We start from the raw sequence: 20036 nt of genomic DNA, 5'->3' as shown, positions 1-20036 counted from the left end.
CTCTCTTTTCTCTTTCTCTCTTCATACCCTTCACGCTTTTCTCTTTTTCTGTCTTTCTATTTCTCTTTGGATTTCTTTCTTCCTCTCCCTTTCTCACGACTTTTTATCTTTTGTTTCTCAGGCTCTCTCCTTCTCTCTCTTTTTCTTTCTTTGTCCTGCCCTCTGTCCTTTTCCCTCCCTCTTTCTCTTATTTCTTTATCTCTTTAATCTAGTAGTCCGGCCCCCGACAGAATGTTTGTTCTATCTTGTGGCCCCCCCCGAGTTAAAATGAGTTTGACACCGTTGATCTAGAGGGACGAAAGCATGACCACCTTGGGTGCCAAGGTGCCTAACTTGTTTGGGCGTTTGGGGTTGGCCATGGTCCAAAAAATGTTGTGTGTGTTTTTTGCCCCTTTTTCTTTTTTAATTGTCTTTGTTTTTCTATGTGTTTGTCTTGCTGTCGGTCACCTGTCTTGAGGGATATGACCATGGCAGATAGATAGATAGAATTATATGATTATTTCAATAATCTCTTTTATTAGTCGGTAACTATTTCACTATTAAAAGTAGTCCCGAGTTTGGGTCCCAATTTTGATAAAAGATTCCAGGCTGTGATCGTGGTGCAATTGGCCTCCAGTCGATTTTATGTTTTGTTTTGTATCAGGGCGATGATTATCATTTGGTACAAAGTTTCAAACGGACTTGTTCTACTCACTTGTAAGTCAACCCATCTCCTTTAGAGCATAGCTCTTCAGCCGTTTGACCGTCCGAGTGTTGGTCACATCTGCTGGTTCAGAATGTGTTGACCATTACAAAGCGCTAAGTGCCGACACACCGATATTACAGCGTACGTTTTTCCAAAAGTCGGGTAAAAAAGGCAAGGGCGGACATCTTACTTGTATGTGAGGCCGTCCCCGACGGCGAAGAGCTGCTGAGCGGTGAGGCCGTCCTCCGGGACGTAACCCGTGGCGCCGCTAATCAGGAAATCCGCCATGCTAGAACGGAAAGAAAAACACAGATCCCTCGGTTATCACGGATAATGGGGAACAGAAACGCCCAGACCTTCCAAAATGACCTTGCCGACTCAGCGTAACAAAATAACAACTATAGATCTACAAATCATAACAAATGGTGTTTGTTACACACTATTCTTATGAAATTGAAATACTTTTTTCAGTGCAAGAAAGCAATTTAGAGAGCGGCTGGCTAGCTGCACACTAGCATCGGCTACCCTCGGGTTGAGCAAGGTCACCGCGATGAATAACCGTCCCAAATGTAGCGGTTTCTCATGAGTTGTAGCTCCAGGTCATCCATTTCATGGGTAATGGATCTGGTATTGTAAGCTACAGGCTCGGCGGGGCTGGCTTAAAAGGTTTGATAGCCTAGCCATAGCAATACGCCAGATCTGCAGCCTTCTCTCCCGACACCGCCTCGGTCACTTCCCGAACCAATAATAACTCACGGAGCACCCGCTAGCGATCACCATTTCTTTGTTGCTCATCTGACATTCCTCAGAGTCCAAATGAATTGATGTGTTTGTTTTCAGGAGTGACAAGATTGGATGGATTGAGAAATGAAATTGTGAGAGACAGAAGTGGAGTAGTAGTGGAACTGAGAGGGCGTGTGGATGAGAGAATACTCGGTTGGTTCGGACACATGCAGACGATGAATGAGGAGCGAATGTTGAAGAGCATCTACAGAGCAGAAGGTGGGTAGATTAGTTTTATTTTCAATGTAACAAGACAATGAAAATGAAATAACTAGTGGCTGTAACTATTTACTGTTTTTCATGACCGTCTCCAACAGGGTTTATGACAAATGTCAACAAGTGAGACGACTGATTTCAATAAAATGTTCGGTTTTCACAACAATCGTACTGGTTTACGGGCCTTTGAGTCTGCAGAATTAAGCAAGTCCTAGGATTTTGTCACACCGTTACATAGGTCAAGTTTTGCAGTCTGGTTTATCTTTTACCTATTTAAGACCATCAATATTTTATTGGATATGAATGCAAGTTAAGTCGTGACCTGATCTCCTGGAATGAGTCATAGTGAGGCAAATATCAGATTTGGGTTTTTGGTGTGGAAACAAGAAGAAAAGAGCATTAACATGACAGTCCAGTCAAAGCTTATGATGAACTACTTTGAATGTATTTCCATATTGAATTACGGCCTTCATTCCACCATTTTCCATCAAAAACCTGGAATAAATAAATATCGTATACATTTGTATTTCCTTTTTTGGGTGAGAAGTTATTCATGAGTACTTACAGTTTGAGGGATCGTCTCATTTTAACAAAGGCATTTCTACACATAAGAAAAAGAATAGGACCAGAACAAAGGTATTTTTAGCACATATTTATTTAAATACACATTACCAGAACTTTGTTTTTCTAAAATTTGAAACATTGAACTTTGTTTTTGTTATTTTCCCTATTTATGAAACATGGTTTAAGTGTTTTCTTATCTCATATCTTTCAAATGAGATACATGTAAAAACAACAACAAAAATGTTCATGATTTTCCTTATTTTTTCTTACTTATCCGCCTGTGGCTAGAAATAGAACCTTGCTTCTTGCGACCCATTTCTGCAGAGCGGGTCACATATCGTAAAATCTGGACTTTAAGCCGCGACTTTTTCCCCAAGCTTTCAACCCTGCGACTTATGATGCAGCTAATTTATGCATTTTTTCTGACAGCCACCAGGGGCGCCAGAGAAGTAAAGGTAAGGGTGAGAGCGGTGGAATATATGTGTCGAGAAAGACGCAAGTTTAGGGTGACTTTGAGCATGAATAGAACTAGCGTGAGGTTTCTGTGAGTATGTTTTGAAACCGTCATCAAATCTTGAATCCCAAGAGTTGACACTTTGCAATGAGATGAGGCGTGACTGATTTGGCTGACATCGCACGAACACGCAATTATCAAGAGTCTGGCGCCTAGGTATCGTACATTATTAAAACACTTTCTGTGTAGTCTTTCTTTCTAAATATCTCATGTTTCAATGTGAGCAAGTGCGGGCTTATAGTCAGGTGCGGCTTTTGTATGTACAAGATGTTATTTACTTTAAAAAAATAAACTGGGCGCGGCTTTTAATCAGGTCCAAATTTTACAGTTATTTTTAAATGGCTACAATTCGGGTGTTTGCCTGACCTAACATTGTATCATAGGCACTGCCGCTAGCGGCAGCCCCTTCAGCAGCTCTTTTTGTGATTTATTGTTTGCTTCTATCTTTGGTGTTTTTCGTCCCGTTTGACAACTAGACTTTGGATGACTTTGGATGGTTATGGGCACAAAAATGCGTTTATCCGAGAAATCAACTCCTTGCCCTGAAGAATTCTCGTGCCGGCCCCATCGTGGATGCAGAACCGGAGCTAGCTAAGCGGCTAACAGCGTTATAAATCTTCGGTACCGTCCATCATGGTAAATGTGAACTCTCTACCACATAAGACTGACGAACTGGCTGTGCTGGTAAAAAACATCAAAGCGTACAGGGAGTGCAGTTTGCTGTGTTTTACGGAAACGTCTAGCATCCCGGACGCTAACGTGGAGCTACCCGCCTTCAGCGCTGTTAGAGACACAAAAGCCTGCGGGAAGCGGAGAGGAGGCGGACACGCTATCTACGTGAACACGAGGCGGTGTAACCCTGGGCACAAAGATTTCCATCTGCTGCAGGGACGTCCAACTTTTGGCCTAGCGTGTGACGTCATCCACTCCGCTGTGGCTAAACTACAACACAGCACCCCGAGGCCATCCGGTTAATCTGTTAATAAACAACAAAAGGATACTGCTGGATGTATGAATTTCTCTACGGGGATGAATAAAGTATCTATCTATCTCTATCTTACCGGAAACGTAACAACTTAATACTTCTACATCCGTGTATTATTTGAAAATGTCATCCTATAAATTCTTCCATCTGAAGCATTTCTGTCAGAAACATTTGTTGAAAAGCTTTTCTGATCAAAAATGTTACATCACAGAAATGATACGAGCTGAGCGGCTGAGCCAGCTTAATAATAAGAGAATGAACAGAGGAACAAAGATTTCATAGATGTTAATGCGTTGACCGGATTACAGCTGTTGATAATTGATTGTGCAGTGTACAGCAAGAAAATACATATTTTTATCTTTGAAGGCTTTTTTTATGACGTAACGGTATTTCAAATAATCTAATACATTGTCCAACAGCTTATCTTCATAAGGGTTGGGGAACTAAATACATGTATTACACAACATACATGGATCCGTTTATAATTGAGTAAATGATCCGTTACCGATAATGTTCTGTTTTCAAGGAATACATAGTGTGGTATGACATCAAGGGGTCCCGTTTTCCCTTCCGACTTCGCAACTGAGGCCTCCCGGTTGAGAGGGGCGTTTTAAGTACACATTTACAGGTTGAGGGTCATAAAACTCTAAAGTCCCGTGTTCAACAAATGCAGCATTTGAGAACAAATGATTCCCTGGTACCATTTTGAGAGGTTTTTGGCAGTTGATAAAAAGTAAAAACAAACAAATGGCTATCAAATACGGAGCGCCCGCTGACAATGGATCATGTCTTACATGTGTTATGACTAGAAGGGCTAGGAACCTATGGCTCACGAGCCATTCATGGCTCTCTTCATGAGTACATAAGGCTCTGTGATCAAATGCTACTTGTGCAAGTTCCTTTATAAAATAATAATAATAATTTCCTTTGTATTGTCATTCTTTGTAACAGTGTACACAGAACGAAATGTCGATACACCTGACCCGTTGTAGCGAGTCGATGCAGCCGCAGCCAACAGAGGGCGCCGCCATTATACCAATTAGGTATGTCTCGGCCGAGGCGCGAACCAGCGACCTCCCAGTCTCAAAGCGGAGACTGGGAGGTCGCTGGTTAGTGTTTGAAATCTGGTTCACTAGATTTTGGATTAAGTACGTGCATAGTTGATTCTTGACTAATGTGATACGTTCGGTCCAATATAAAAAGGAAACATTTCTTACAACGGTTATCTGTCAAGGTGTCACACCACCAGACCCTGTGTTGGGTGTACGTCGCTAAAGAATCCTTTTTATGGAAGATCATCAAATAATGCATATTCACTGTCTGGAGAGTTTATGATAAAAACCCACAGAAAATCTTTAATTACCCAGAAATGCTAGCCAAAAACACAGACAAATTTGATTGGGTAAGGGGTAATGGTGGGCGGAGCTATGCACACACTGCACATCCCTTCTCTCTCACGCACCCACTCCATTGAAGGAAATACATCCATAAACTTTTTGTTTGCAGGTTTTTACAAAAGAACTCTGCTTGAATCTTGATTGGAAGTCGTTTTTTCTGAAAAAAATGAAGGTCAAAATGTGCCTCAATGATCTTTAGTAACTGGGGAAGAGGGAAACGTTTGAAGTGGTAGATTTATTGATATGGGGCACAGGCATTATTATTTCATTCATTTTATCAAATCTTCTAATGCAGGGGTTTTCAAAACGCTGGCCACGGGCATCAGTGTGCCCCGTAAGGATGGCCGAGGTGCCCGTGGACCCGTTCTGAAAATGGCTCACCGGTGCTGGGTCGTTGTGATTTTCTAGTTAAGTATTTTTTAGTGGTCAACTGAGTCATTTTAACCTTTTTCCAATAATTAACCTGGTAACAACATTGTAATAACATAGCAAGTTGTTCTGTACCGTTATCTGCACCGCTTATCCTCAGTAGGGTCGCGGGGGTGCTGGAGCCCATCCCAGCTATCTTCGAGCAGTGGGCAGGGGACACCCTCAACTGGCTGCCAGCCAATCGCAGGGCACCCGGAGACATACAACCAACCGCTCATTAGGGACAATTCCGAGTGACCAATTGACCTGACAAGCATGTTTTTGGGATGTGGGAGGAAACCCACACAAGCACGGGGAGAACATGCAAACTCCGCACAGAAAGGTTCGATCCCATGACCTGAGAACTGTGCAGCGGACGCGCTAAACACTAACCCGCTGTGCTGCATAGCAAGTTGTTGTTTTAGAAATGTTGTCTTAAAATATATCACACCTCTCTCAAAATTAAATACATAAATAAATCATCAAAATATTTTGCTATTTTGGGTCAAAAAGGTTGGCTGGCCCCTGGACTAAGGGATAAAAGAAAGCGAAATGTGACATTTAGAATTTCACTAAAGTTGTCACCACTTAATCATTATTAAAAGTGTTTTTGTTGACGATAGGAATGAGGGGAGAGGTGTTGTAAAAGGATAGTGGGATGTCTAGACGTGTTCTAAGGGATGGGCAGGGCACTTGTATGATGCGGCAGGGGTAAACCAGCGAAAGCTGTCGGGCCCTGCTGTTGAACAGAAGAGTGTGTTGTGTCACCCTGATCCAAGTGACACGGCCGTTTTCTTGTGTCCCGTTTCATCTGGAGGGACGAAAGCTCGACCAACTTAGGTGCCGAGGTGCCTAACTTGTTTGGGTGTTTGGGCATTTGGGTTGGCCATGGTCCAAAAAATGTTGTGTGTGTTTTTTTGCTATTTTCTTCCCTCTTTTATTTTCTTTGTTATTGTGTGTTTGTTTTGCTGTCGGTCACCCCTCTTGAGGGATAAGACCAAGGTAGATAGATAGATAGAAAAGGGTCTGTAAAAACAACCATAAAACAGAACTCCGATTTGTGACAACTCTTAATAATGAAGCGGTGACCTACATTTGCGGCCGGCAAACATTAGCCTTCTGCTTTGGAACACGCTCTTAAAAAGGTTACGAGAGGTGAGGTCTAAAAATAGCACCAATATCTAAGCCCAATTGTTGGATAAGACCGACTGATTCGCACGAGTTTATGTTTGGCTTCGGCCGGTGATCAATCGCAGGGACGCGACGTTAATTCGGGTTTTTTTCATTGGGGTCGCCGCTCTGGTGGCCAAAGGTATAACGTAAAGTAGCCAGCGTGGAGGGCCAAGTGAGCGCAAGTGGGTCATTCCGGTTATTGGGTGCCAGTTGAGTCCCAGTGACATAAATTGGTACATTTTGTGTAGAATGGCCTTTCACTTATTCATATTTTTCAATGGTATGCTTAACTGCCCTCCACCATGCACATCGATATGTAGGATCAATCCATTTTAAATACATTTAAAACACTATGTCACCAGTCATGATTGATGGACATGTGTTACAAATACACGTGGGAAAAATCGAATTTATGGTTTTTCAGCATTTTTGTATTGCTGTAATAATATTCCACACCGGATAAAAATGTCACCTAATAGTGCTTTTGTCACATTTCAGATCTTTAAAATGGGTTGTGTCACAGTGTAAACTGTCTCCCCAATACTCTATAGAGCAGTGTTTTTCAAGCCTTTTTAAACCAAGGTACACTTTTATTTATAAAAAGGTCCCAAGGCACACAGTCTGTCGAAAATGTTTGAAAATGAAGTGAAATATTTCATTGTACTACCTCCTAAGTTGGTAAATAGTACATAAAAGAAGAAATGAATACTTAAAATAAAAGAATGATGTGCAGTATTTATGTTTTTATTTTTACAACTTTGTTCAATAAAGTTATTAAATGTACTGTGTACTACCTCAAGAGCAGATAATTAGTACATACAAAGTATATAAAAATCTACTGCCACCTAACAGATATGGATGATTATTACAGTTCCTCGTCTGAAGTAGCAAAAATACTGAATAATGGCCTGATTTTTTTGTAAAGATAAAATTGGGATATTTCCAGCGGCGCACTAGTGGGCCCCGGCACACTGGTTGAAAAACACTGCTATAGAAAACATCTGCTGGCTATCCTTTTAGTCACATGACTCTCTGTTGTAACAATATTTTTTATGCTTTTCATATAAAAATGATAATTATGTAAATAACATATCTAGGGACTTCTGGGCCTCCCTGTTAAGGCGACCCGATCCCCAATAAGCGGAAGACAATGGATGGATGGTAAATAAACCATGTTTCATGGTAATTGGTGTAGACTAGCTTCTTTTTCATCACATTATTAGTAACGGCTAACTTAGGCAAAAAATCCCCCCTACTATTGTCCCCTGTGACTACTATGCACTGTAACAGGGGGACACATTTGGGGTATTAAATTCATTTTCACAGAGGGCCACGTCATCGTTATGGCTGTCCTTAAAGGGTGTGACGTAGCTGCTTCTATTTCTGTATTTAACACTACACTTGGCGCACCCCAGGATAGGGGGCAGGGGCCCTCTGACTTTCGTTCTGGTTTATTTAAGTATTTATTTAAGTATTGAGTCATTGGTTATAGTTACTAACATTACTTACAATACTTGCACACATGTAACATGTTCATGTTACTAAATGTAGATGAATGTTAGGATAAATACATTGAACTACTCTTCTATGTAAAATGTGTTATTTATTCAAGTTTTGTGTTGAAAAAAATGCAATTACACATACCGTATGTCATAAATTAAAAATAACTAATTACTATAATCAAGTCACGTCATGTTTATTTGTATATGGCCTTGGAAACAACTCGTTACTTTATACTAGACATTACGGTAACGAGCCGTGAAAGTTTTTCAAAATAAAAGTGCAGTATACCGCGGGCATGAAAAGACGCCTTTCCAAATTATGAGCTTGATCAGGTCAGAACTTACAAAAAATAGTTTTAATGATCTAATTAGTATAGTTTTAAAACTAAGCTATATCGAAAGTATCAACTTGATCATTTTGAAATGAATGTATTTCTCAATTCCAGACATTGGATGAGTTACGTTAATACTGGCAGCCGTTGATGCGAGTATCGTAGTCGACAGGAATCGCGTAAAATGTTGTTTACTGTTAAAGCTTTCTTTTCACCTTTTAATTTTTAAATGTTGTGAGATTTTAACCTAAAACGATGTGGTGGGGGACATTTGGCCCCCGGGCAATGAATTTGACACATGTGGCCTAAGTCATGTGTGATGTAATTGGTCAAAGAAAAAGTGACAGAATGATATCCTAAACTGGACCAATACATTTCTCTTAGAGTTTGAAAGTCCCTCTTTTAGATAAAATGTTGAAAACGTGGAATAGTGGACCTTTTTTTTTGGGGGGGGGGGGGGGTGTTAATGTCTTCCAATAGGATAAATGACTTAAACAGTTACAGAAACAGGGAGAATTTCTAGGGGATTATTGCGATTTAGTCACAATCTTGAAATCGGTGCATTTATATTACACGAATACAGTTCTTGAATTGATATAAATTTAAGATTTTAAACTATTTTGTGTGCGTTATTTCGCGCATCAAAAAAAAAAAAAATTCACATATGGAGCCGTAGTCGGGGATTAGCATTAGCTCTTATTGCGTGGATGTGCGCATGCGCACTGGCCAGGATCTCTTCTAGCGTCCATTTTATTTTCAACTTTTGGAAGAAAAAAAAGGATAAATGTTCACCGAGGTAAGAACTGAATTAAACCCCGAAACGTAAAGCGATTTCTTCGTCATGAAATTTAAGCGAGTATGCTAACGAGCGAGCTCATGTCGGCGTGAGTTTACCTCGAAGAAGAAACGAGGGCAGACACGTCACCCGTGGGTCCCAAAAAAAAGTAGTGTTTTTTTTCTTCAAATGGGGGGACGGTGAAATCGAAGAGTGTGGAGTCGCGCGGGGTTGGGGGAATATGTATCAGCCGTGGCCTCGTTTCATCCCCTTTCCGCGTGGAGGCGTGTTCAATTCCCCGCGTGGAGATGCTGCTGCTGCTAGCCACGCCGCTCTCCTGTGACGTCACCGGATGGCATTTCACGTGGGGACACGCGGATTCCAACTCAGATCGTGTTGACGAAAACTACACTTTTTACTTTCAAATATTACGAATGAAAATAGTGATGCAAAGAAAAAAAAAAATCATTTTTCCCGAAGGGCCACATCGGCGTCATGGCTGTCCTCAAATGATCCTATGCATGGGCGTAACCAGCCCGTTTTGGGAGGTGCTCGAGCACCCCCCCCCCATAATTATAGCATTTGAAAAACTCGCTTAGTAAATGCCAGGATAGGCTAAAATATGATGAAAAAAAAGTGAACAACAGAGCGTCGGAAATACTCCTCTGCCTTGAAATGGTTCGGTCTATTTGATTCCTAGCACCACATCATAGTATTTTTGCAATAGTATTATTGTAGTATTTTCTATTGTAGATTTTTTTATTATATCTGTAGTCACAATTTTGTAGTATTGCTGTAGTTCTTTTGTCGATTTTTTGTAGTAGTTCTGCTGTTGTGTTTTGTAGTACTTCAATAATAGAATATTTGTAGTATGAAATGAAATGAAATGATCTGCATTTCTCTAGCGCTTTTCAAGTCAATGACTTCCCAAAGCGCTTTACAATGTGCTCCACATTTCCCAATAGCGGCCTTGCAGCCATGTAAGGCGCTAACCTGCTTATTGGGGGTATTAGGGGTTCAGTGTCTTACCCAAGGACACTTCGACATGTAACACGGGCGAGCCGGGATTCGAACTGGGATCCTTTGATCCCAAGACGAGCGCTCTACCTCCTGAGCTACTGCCGCCCCCAGTATATCTGTAGTACTTTTGTAGTATTACTTGAGTTGCAGTTTTGTGGTATTTTTGTAGTATTTCTGTAGTATTTATATAGTATTACGAGACTTCTACATTCATTATCTGCACCGCTTATCCTCAGTAGGGTCGCGGGGGTGCTGGAGCCCATCCCAGCTATCTACGGGCAGTGGGCAGGGGACACCCTCAACTGCTTGCCAGCCAATCGCAGGGCACACAGAGACAGACAACTTGCTTGCTCATGAACCTGACACGGATGTTTTTGGAATGTGGGAGGAAACCCACTCAAACACGGGGAGAACATGCAAACCCCACACAGTAATGTTCAATCTCATGATCTCAGAACTGCGTCCGCATGCGCTAACCACTGCGCTGCCATGCTGCCTTGACTAGACTTTTATTTTGTAGAATTTTGTTGTATTCTTACAATAGTACTTTTGTATTATTTCCATAATATAATTTTTGAGGTATAGCTGTAGTATGTTTGTAGTATTACCGTAGTTGTATTTTATAGTATTTCTTTTTGTAGCTGTATTTTTGTATTATAGTGTTACTGTAGTGGTATTTTTGTGTTATTTCCTAGATGTATTTTGAAGCATTTCCATACTCTATTTTTGTAGTATTTCTGTTGTAATATTTCTGTAATAGTATTTTTGTATCATAGTATTACTGTTGTTGTATTTTATAGTATTTCCATAAAAAACATGATAGATTCTGTTTTCAATCACTAAATTTGATATTTAGTTTTGAAGTAAAATTGTCTATTGTCATTTTTGTAGTTTTTTTGTTGCAGACACACAAAAGGAGATTAGGGACCAACCAAGGTTTTTTAATTACTAATACATTACTATTATTTGCATCTTCATTACATTTCGAGCATTTTTGTTTGGCGGGCCGTAGTTTGCGCACCCAGGCTCTGGGTGCTCAGCATCCCCAAAGCCTTTAACCTTAAATCACGACTACATTTTGCAATTATCATTTTAAGAGTAATGCCAGCTTTTACATTCAAATATAAAATACTATCATTGAAAATACATAGGAAAACAAGAGACCAGGGATGTCGTTTTTCCCCGAGGGCCACAAAAGCATAATGGCTGCCCTCAAAGGGCCTAATTGTCATGATTTCCAATATGCTTCACCAGTGCCCACTCCTTTGGCGCCAACTGCCTTGGACTCTGATTGGCTCCCTGTCCCTATTTAAACCCACTCCTATCGACCCCCTATTGTCAGTCCGTCTGCCAACCTCTGTTTACTCTAGGCAAGCCTTTTTTCGACCCTGACTCCCACCTGTTTTTGCTCCCGTCTGTTCCCCGCTTCAACCCGTTTTTTGATCCTGACCATGTCTACTCTCCTCTCCTGGCTTTCGATTCGTTTCCCACCCGACCACGTTTTTGCTCTCCCGTCCCGGCTACTGACCCGTTTTTCCGTTCCCAACACCGCCATCGCTCGCCACGGAAGTGCCACTTGCGTGTTCAGAGCGACCTTCTTCGTGGGTGCAGCCCTTCCTCTTTCCTTTAATAAAACGTGTGAGAAACCTTACGCAAGTGGGTCCTGTTTCCGTTCTGGTCCTGACACTAATGTCATTTATAAATGTCACTAAATATCATTGAATGTTATGCTACACAAACAACTCCTCCTCCGTGTGAAATAACTTTGAATTTATGACTCAAGTTATAAACATTGGAGTTACATTGAACAGATGGAGCTACGCTTCTATGTTCAAGAAGCTTTCGTGGGGCCTTAAGCAAAATGAGATTTGGGCCCCCCCAATTACATGATCATTTGCATACTTAATAAAACCTATAACTCAATTTATGTACAAAAACTAAATTAAAAGTGAAACAAAATACTTCTTAAATAAATATACAAATTGACAGTGGTCCGTGAAATAAGGTAACAGATTTAGAGAAGAGAGGCTACTGTCAGTTCATAATATTATTCATTTTTTCCTGTAAATTCACATATATTTGATAGTTTTTATCAATAATCTGTCAGGACCAGAACGGAGACAGGACCCACTTGCGTTGCGTTTCTCACAAGATTTATTGGAAGAAAGAAAGTGTTGCACCCACAATCCGGTGATCGCTGGACGAGGGAAGCAGGTCACTCCGAACGTGGAAGTGGATCGGTGTCGGGAACGGAAAAACGGGTCAGTAGCGGGGACAGGAGAGCAAAAACGTGGTTGTAAGCGAGTTGTAAGCCAGGAAAGAAGAGTAAACGTGGTCGGGGACAATAGAGGTCGAAAGCCGGGACGGGACAGCAGACGTGGTCAGGATCAAAAACGGGTCGAAGCCGGGGGACAGGCGGGAGCAAAAAACAGGACAGGTGGGAGTCAGGGTCGAAAAAGGCCTGCCTGTGATAACTGAGGTTCGCAGACGAACTGACAACAGGGGACAGATAGGAGAGGGTTTAAATAAGGACAGAGAGCCAATCGGAGTATGAGGCAGTTGGGCACAGGTGATTCACATCGGTAATCATGACAGTGACAAAATAAGACAAAAATGAACTCGGAAAATTGTCCCAGTCCCGCATATGACGTGATGAATGTCCCTAACCAGGGATTAACTGAGTTCCATTCTTTTTTCCATATATGTAAGGGTTTAAATTGAAAGGCTAAAAGTGGGTCATTGACCCTACGGCTCAGTGGTTCCTTTTCCCGAGCCTGCTCAGGATTGCCCCTTGGTGATCTAGGACCGCTCTACTTTTAAAAGCTTGAATGAATGAATGAAAACTTAATAAAAACAGGACAAAAACAATGAGTCAACAACAAAATAATGTTACATAATATCTTCAAAAAGGGGTAGTCAGAAGCAAATGCTTATATTCCCTATCCCTTCATCTTCCCTAATATATGCACCAATGATAATAACAACAATCGTAATAATGTTAATAATAACAGTTATGATATAAGAGTAGCAACAATAACACAAAGTTAATCATAGTTCCAGACGCAGTATTTCCGAATCTCGCGCATCACTCATTTTCTTCATCTCTGTATTCCGCCAGTCATGTTTTTGTATTTAAATTTGAAGACGTGAATTGTTGGACATTGTTTGATCTGGTCTCGTAAATTGTTCCAAAGTTTGACTCCACACACAGACACGCACGTACTTTTCCTGGTGGTTCTCCCCTTCGGGATTTTGAATTGACGACAGCCCCTCAAGATATAATTTCCCTCTTTCCGAATGAATCATTTTTGGATGTTTTCTGGCACTATGTTTTTGTTGACCTTAAATAGCAGTTGTGCTGTGAAAACTTTACTAAATCATCCAATTTTAATCATTTGGACTGTAGGAATAAAATATGAGTATGATCTGGATATCCTACCCTGTGTATGGTTCTTATTGCACGTTTCTGGAGGATAAAAGGGGCTGGAGTCAACTTTTGGAATGATTGCTCCAGAGTTCTGCACAATATGTTAAGTATGGCAGAACTAGAGAACAATATCATAAATACAAAGCATTCTAGTTTAAAATGAATTTGGTTTTATTAATTATTGAAATGCTTTTCGATAGTCTAGTCAATAACTCTTGTTTTTGTAAGCATTCAGGACGTCCTTACCTTTCTGGACCCAGCCCGGCCTGGATCCGGGTAGCACTGTAGCGTTGCGCCGCCGTCTGGTGCCGGATAAAGCGTTCCCCCCGGGGGTTCGCGTCCTCCGACATCCTCCTCCAGTTCTTCAGCTGGACCTCGTGGACGTCCATCCCCGCTCCCACGTTCGACTCACTCACAGGAGCAACAGCTACATTTACAATCCCGCGTGTGAGAACCTTGAAAGTTGCTATCCCAATCTGCTTATCAGGCGGCAGGAGTAGCTGTTCCCAGGGATGCACCTGCCTCGGAAAGAGACAACAGGCGTGTCGGCGAGAAGATTCTCTGGGAGGGCGGGTGTCTCCGCGGTATTGTGAAGCTAGCACCGCGTCACTGCCTGGAGTTTGGAGTCGCTGCCGTGGGGAAGCGCGACAAAGCAAAACCGGGTCCCGGAGCAAAGAGGCAGCGGAGAGTGTGAAGCCATTTAATCCCCACAAAGAGGATTTCCTCAATGAAGATGAGCATTTTGTTAATACAGTAAAACCTCCAGTGCACCAGCTACACATTTGATCTGATATCGTACACTGGGACCACCTGCGGGTCCCCGTGACAGTCAAGATTAAGGTTCGGCAGATTGATCCTGAGCAAGCGTGTGGATAAGAGAGTTGGTTTGGAGACATGGAGAGGATGGATGAGGAGCCAATGTTGAAGAGGATCTAGAGAGCAGAAGTCAATGGAAGGAGACCAAGAGGAAGGCCGCCATTGACGTGGATGGATGGTGTGATGAATGCACTGCAGGAAAGAGGTCTAAATCTAGTGGAAGCTAGAGCTCTTGTTGGTGATAGGAATGATTGTGAAAGGATAGTGGGATGGATGTTTGGTCACATTCCATGATACGGCAGGGGTAAACCAGCGAAAGCTGTCAGGCCCTGCTGTTGAACAGAAGAGTGTGTTGTGTCACCCTGACCCAAATGACATGGCCGCTTTCTTGTGTCCTGTTTCATCTGGAGGGACAAAAGCATGACCGACTCGGGTCTTGATTGGGCGTTTGGGCGTTTGGGTTGGCCATGGTCCCCCCAAAAAATTGTGTGTGTTTTTTGCTACTTTTTCCCTTTTTTTCTTTCTTTGTATTTGTATGTTTGTCTTGCTGTCGGTCACCCCTTTTGATGGATATGACCAGGGTAGATTGATAGAAAAAGATTGATGCATCCATTCATTCATCCATTTACTGCACAGGTTATCCTCACTAGGGTCTTAATGCCGTGAATTGTTCTCAAAAACTGCTCTGAACCTTGACAATTGTTATATCACCTAGCGTGACTCGGTTAAAAATTTCGGTGTCGCATTTGACCCTAATCTGTCCTTTCAGTTACACGTTAATATTACTAAAACAGCTTGTTTCTATCTTCGCAACATGGCAAAAGTTTACCCTATGATGTCCCAGTACAATGCAGAGATTATAAATTATGCTGTCATGATTACTGATGTGACTCAGACTCTGATTGGCTCCGGATCAGTATTTGTAACCAGTCCTGTCTGTCCCTTTTTGTCAGTCCGTCTGCAAACCTCAGTGAACACTAGGCAAGCCTTTTTCAACCGTGACTCCCACCTGTCCTGTTTTTTGCTCCCTACTGTCCCTGGCTACGACCCGTTTTGATCCTGACCACATCTGCTCTCCCGTCCCGGCTTACGACCTTTTTTGTCCCCAACCACGTTCACTCTCCCGTTCTGGCTTAAGACTCGTTTCCCACCACGTCTTGCTCTCCCAGTCCTGGCTACCAACCAGTTGTCCGCCCCTGACACTGTGATCGCTCGCTACAGAAGTGCCACTTTTGTGTTCGGATCACGGTGCGAGTCCGAGAGCGACTTGCTTCCCGCTCCCAGCAAACACCGGATGGTGGGCGCAGCCCTTCCTCTCTCTTTCAATAAAACTTGTGGTAAACATCACGCAATTGGGTCCTGTTTCCGTTCTGGTCCTGACAGTAATAGGAATATTTATATTTGTATTTTTTTTATACTGCTAAAGTTTGCGTTGCATTTATTTGATAGAATAAAAACATTTGAGTGCTATATTTTTGGGAATTCTCAACCTATGCAAGTGGTGGTCAATTATTCAATGACGCGTTATGGTATCGGTTTTGATCGATACTACCTGGTATTAACATGAATCGTTTCGATACCAGGCAGCACGGCGGCGCAGTGGTTACCGCGTGTGCAGCACAGTTCTGAGGTCATGAGATTGAACCTTCCTGTGTGGAGTTTGCATGTTCTCCCCGTGCTTGCGTAGGTTGTCTTCGGGCACTCCGATTTTCTCCCACATTCCAAAAACATGCACGTCACGTTCATTGGTCGGTCCAAATTGTCCCTAGGTGTGAATGAGCGAGTGAAATGTCCGTCTCTGTGATTGGCTGGCAAGCAGATGAGGGTGTCCCCTGCCCACTGCCCGAAGATTGCTGGGATGGGCTCCAGCACCCCCGCGACCCTACTGAGGATAAGCGGTGCAGATAATGGATGGATGGATGGATGGGTTTGATACCAAAAGTCCCAGTATCGCATACCTCTAGTTAAGACGGAAAAGCTTTTTCAAGCCCTCTACCGTGTTCACATGAAAAGTTGAAGACCACATGCAGAGGGAATGAGAGACGGGACGGCTTCAATGAAAGCAATTTGCAGCAATGGCCGTCATGTGGGTGCGCTCACGAGGAACCCTGCCAATTCACTGATTTCAAAAGCGATTAGATGGACCACCAGCATGGAATTAAGGACCCTGTCATTCATGACTTACTCACCTTGTTTAAATCCACGCTTAGAACACACTCATATTTTATAGCTTATGAAAGAATCTAAATGTGTGATGATTGCTGATTGGGGGCACCTGCGGCTGCCTCGTTGGCACCAACAGTCCTGGTCGCTGATTGGCTCCCTGACTCTTTTTAAACCTTCGTCTTCCAAAAAGAACCTGTCAGAATGTCTCTGAACCTATGCTCTCAGCTAGGCAAGCTTTGTACTCTCCGACATTGTTTTTTCCTGCCTGATACCTGTTGCCGACCTGTTTCTGGACCTGTTTCTGGTTTGCTCCTTCGTCCCGGCCATCAACCTGTTTTCTCGCTGTCAACGACTTCCACAAGTGCCGCTTCTGCGTTCCTGCCATCTGCTACCCGTGTCCGAGGATCATCGGATCGTGGAAGCAAGCGCTGCTCTCTCAATAAAACTGAGTAAAGACAAACGCTATTGGGTCCTGTCTCCGTTTCTGGCTTGTGACAAGATGTCGTGTTGGCAACATCCATTTCGGCCTGGTCATCCTGGAAGGAAGTTTACTTAGGTGTCACCCCTTCGCAAGGTTTCTCCATTCCCCTTATGCTTAGGTTTTGAGTTGTTCCTTGTCTTCATGCAGGTTTTAGATCGGGGGATGGAGTCATCATAGTCTCTTGTCTGTAAGAGTCTGTGGTCTGTGCAGCCCTTTGAGACTCTTTGTGATTAAAATATCTGAGCCAAGCAACAAATAAACATGACTTGAGCCAATGGTGGGGTGCCTGGTTTGTTCTTAAAACGTTGAAGTAGACTCATTTCTCTATTGAGTATGTGTTAACTTTCAAGATTAAAACCTGAGATTGTATTAAGATGAAGAAAAGAACACTGAGTCAGAAATTCGGTTTTTGACCATCAGAGGCGCGTCCCACTGAGCTAAATGCAGGGTTGGGTAGGGTTACTTGAACTGGATTACTTTCAATGACTTTTGGATGACTCCAATACCAAATATGCTCATAAAAGACAAAAGAAACTAAATAGGAATCAAATGATGACTCACAACACGTGGTAAGCTTTCTCTCCTGGCTTTGATCTCTTTGATCTCCGGCAAAACGAACATCAAATGCGACAGAAACAAAATGAAAAGAAATCCAAAGAGCTTGCCAACATCATTTTTGCCGTTCCATGTATTCCTTTACTCCCCAAGCCTGCACAAAATGGAGTCATTTTATTCCTATTTAGTTTCTTTTGTCTTTTCTGAGCATATTTACTATTGGAATCATCCAAAAGTCATTGAAAGTAATCCAGTTCAAGTAACCCTACCCAACCCTGGCTAAATGTGAAAGTTCCCTTGAACGTCGTGCTTTCTATTCAGAAGATATCATAAAAACTCATTAAAAATCAATAAAACAAACCTCATCATAAAAACGAAACTGGCATAAATGGATAACACAATAATATTTAAAACGAATCAATACAGAAAACTAAATTAATAGAAAGCAATTTAAATACAATATTTTTGTCTATATTTAGCAAATACAAGATCTCTGAATTATAAAATGATTAAAAAAGTCAATTTGGCATTTTTCCCATAAAACCGCTTTTAACATAAGTGCGAGGAGGACTGTAACACTGCCCTCTTGAGGATAATACATGTCAGTGCACCCAGTAAGAGCTCATTTTCAAGTGAATATGCCGAGAGAATGGAAAATAGGCTTACATCATGTTAGAGTGCATTTGAAATCGAAAGTTTTACATCGAACAGAATGTTTGACTAACCTGCAAATTGGAGCACAGTTTTGCAAGTTTACCGGGTCCAGAAAAGCACGAGGAACAAAAAACCTGAGGCTTCCATTTTCCTTCTTTTGAATTTTCAACCCCCGTGCTTTTACTCGGGGTCCACACGGGTGCTTGAATTCCTTCAAAATGCTTCAATCTTATGTTTTCAAGAATTGAAAAGCGATTGAATTTTGGCTGAGGTGCCAGGAAATGCTTTTAATTGTCGCCACCTTTCACAGCAAGTATGCTTAAAAATGACGGCAACACTACTCTCTGATGCAGGGGTGTCAAACTGTTTTAACTGGGGGCCAGAAATGCTATCAAATCTCACGGGGGCCGGACTAGTATGTTTAAGAGAAAAAGAGAGAGAAGAGAGGGAGGGAAAGAGAGAGTGATAAACAGATAGGGAGAACAAGGGAGACAGAGGAACAGTGAAAGAAAAAGAGAGAGCAGAATAGAGATGTGAATGGAGAAGAAGTGGGAAATGAATAGAGAGAGAAAAAGAAAGTGAAAAAAGAGAAAGATAAAAAAATAAGAGAAGTGAAATGAAAGAAAGAAAAAGGGTCAGCAGGAGAAAAAGAGACAAAGTGAGATGAGAGAAAGAGAGAGAGAGGTCAAAAAAGGGAAAGAACGAAGGTGAGAAAGAAAGAAACATAGAAAGAAAGAGAATTCAAGTGTAAATTAGTGAGAGAAAATAGAAAGAGAGCAAGACAGAGAAAAAGAAAGAGTTAGAGAGTGAGAGAGGAATGGAGAAAAGAGAAAATGAGAGAGAAAGAGGGAGTGAACAGGAGAAAAAAGAGGGGGAAATGAATAAAAAAGAAGTGAGTCAGAGAGAAATGGAGAAATACTACCACAATTGTTTTAAGTGTTAACTGGCTTTGGTAACATCCGATGGAAATATTTGAAACTACAGCTCATTTTCCTCTTGCGCTTCTCTCACTGTTGTCTTGCGGGCCGCCTATTTGACACCTGTGCTCTGATGGCTTCATTTCGTTTTATCACACTGAGTAAGGACAAAAACTTACTGAAAGTTACACACAAGATACATCCAGAAATTCAACAGCGAGGACGATCTCCATTATCCCCACCACCACCCTCCTCTCTACTTTTGTTTACTCAATCTCGTTTTGATATTGACTTCAAAATACCGCGTTCAAAACCCACGGAAGGAACCTGCATTGTTTTGACCGTATACACTTTATTTCTGGCCGAATTTTCCAAGGAATTGAATTTGAAATTTCAAGCCCTGGTTTTTATGTGCTGGATAGATTTTCTTGTGTGCTGAGAAAGTATGGGCAGTGCGCTACTGCGCATGTGGGCAACCTAGAAGGAACCTCGCTGCCGACCATACACTACGACTTGAGGTCTGTTAAACGTTCGCAGCTCACCAGTTAGTATCATGCCTCTGAGAATGATGAATATGAAAAAGCCCCATTCGATGGCAGGAGTGGCTTTGATCAGATCTTTGTCCACACGTCGAGGAAGCCCCAACTTTGTAATCTTTACTTCCTG

The 20036-nt window shown here is 42.0% G+C and overlaps 1 protein-coding gene across 6 annotated transcripts in view; it reads right to left on the bottom strand.

Annotated features, from left to right (window-relative positions):
* Positions 1-14415, bottom strand: part of LOC148356131 (inosine-5'-monophosphate dehydrogenase 1b) — a 43601-nt gene extending 29186 nt beyond the window's left edge. Inside the window, exons 1-3 of one of the 6 annotated variants that reach the window (XM_088348614.1) lie at positions 14028-14415; positions 876-974; positions 695-766 (exon numbers count right to left, since the gene is read on the bottom strand). In XM_088348614.1, the coding sequence (XP_088204740.1) occupies positions 695-766; positions 876-974; positions 14028-14170 (314 nt within the window). In that variant the 5' untranslated portion in view covers positions 14171-14415. Of the gene's footprint in view, positions 1-694; positions 767-875; positions 975-9453; positions 9771-14027 lie in introns of those variants that run through there. The other 5 variants (XM_088348609.1, XM_088348611.1, XM_088348612.1 and 2 more) reach the window with 5 other exon arrangements.
* Positions 14416-20036: the final 5621 nt, after the last annotated feature.

This window comes from Urocampus carinirostris, chromosome 11 (assembly GCF_059441175.1).
Source record: "Urocampus carinirostris isolate Australia breed hairy pipefish chromosome 11, RoL_Ucar_1.0, whole genome shotgun sequence".
Lineage (NCBI taxonomy): Eukaryota > Metazoa > Chordata > Actinopteri > Syngnathiformes > Syngnathidae > Urocampus > Urocampus carinirostris.
Note: the sequence above shows the minus strand (reverse complement) of the source record. Positions and strands in the feature narration are given on the sequence as shown.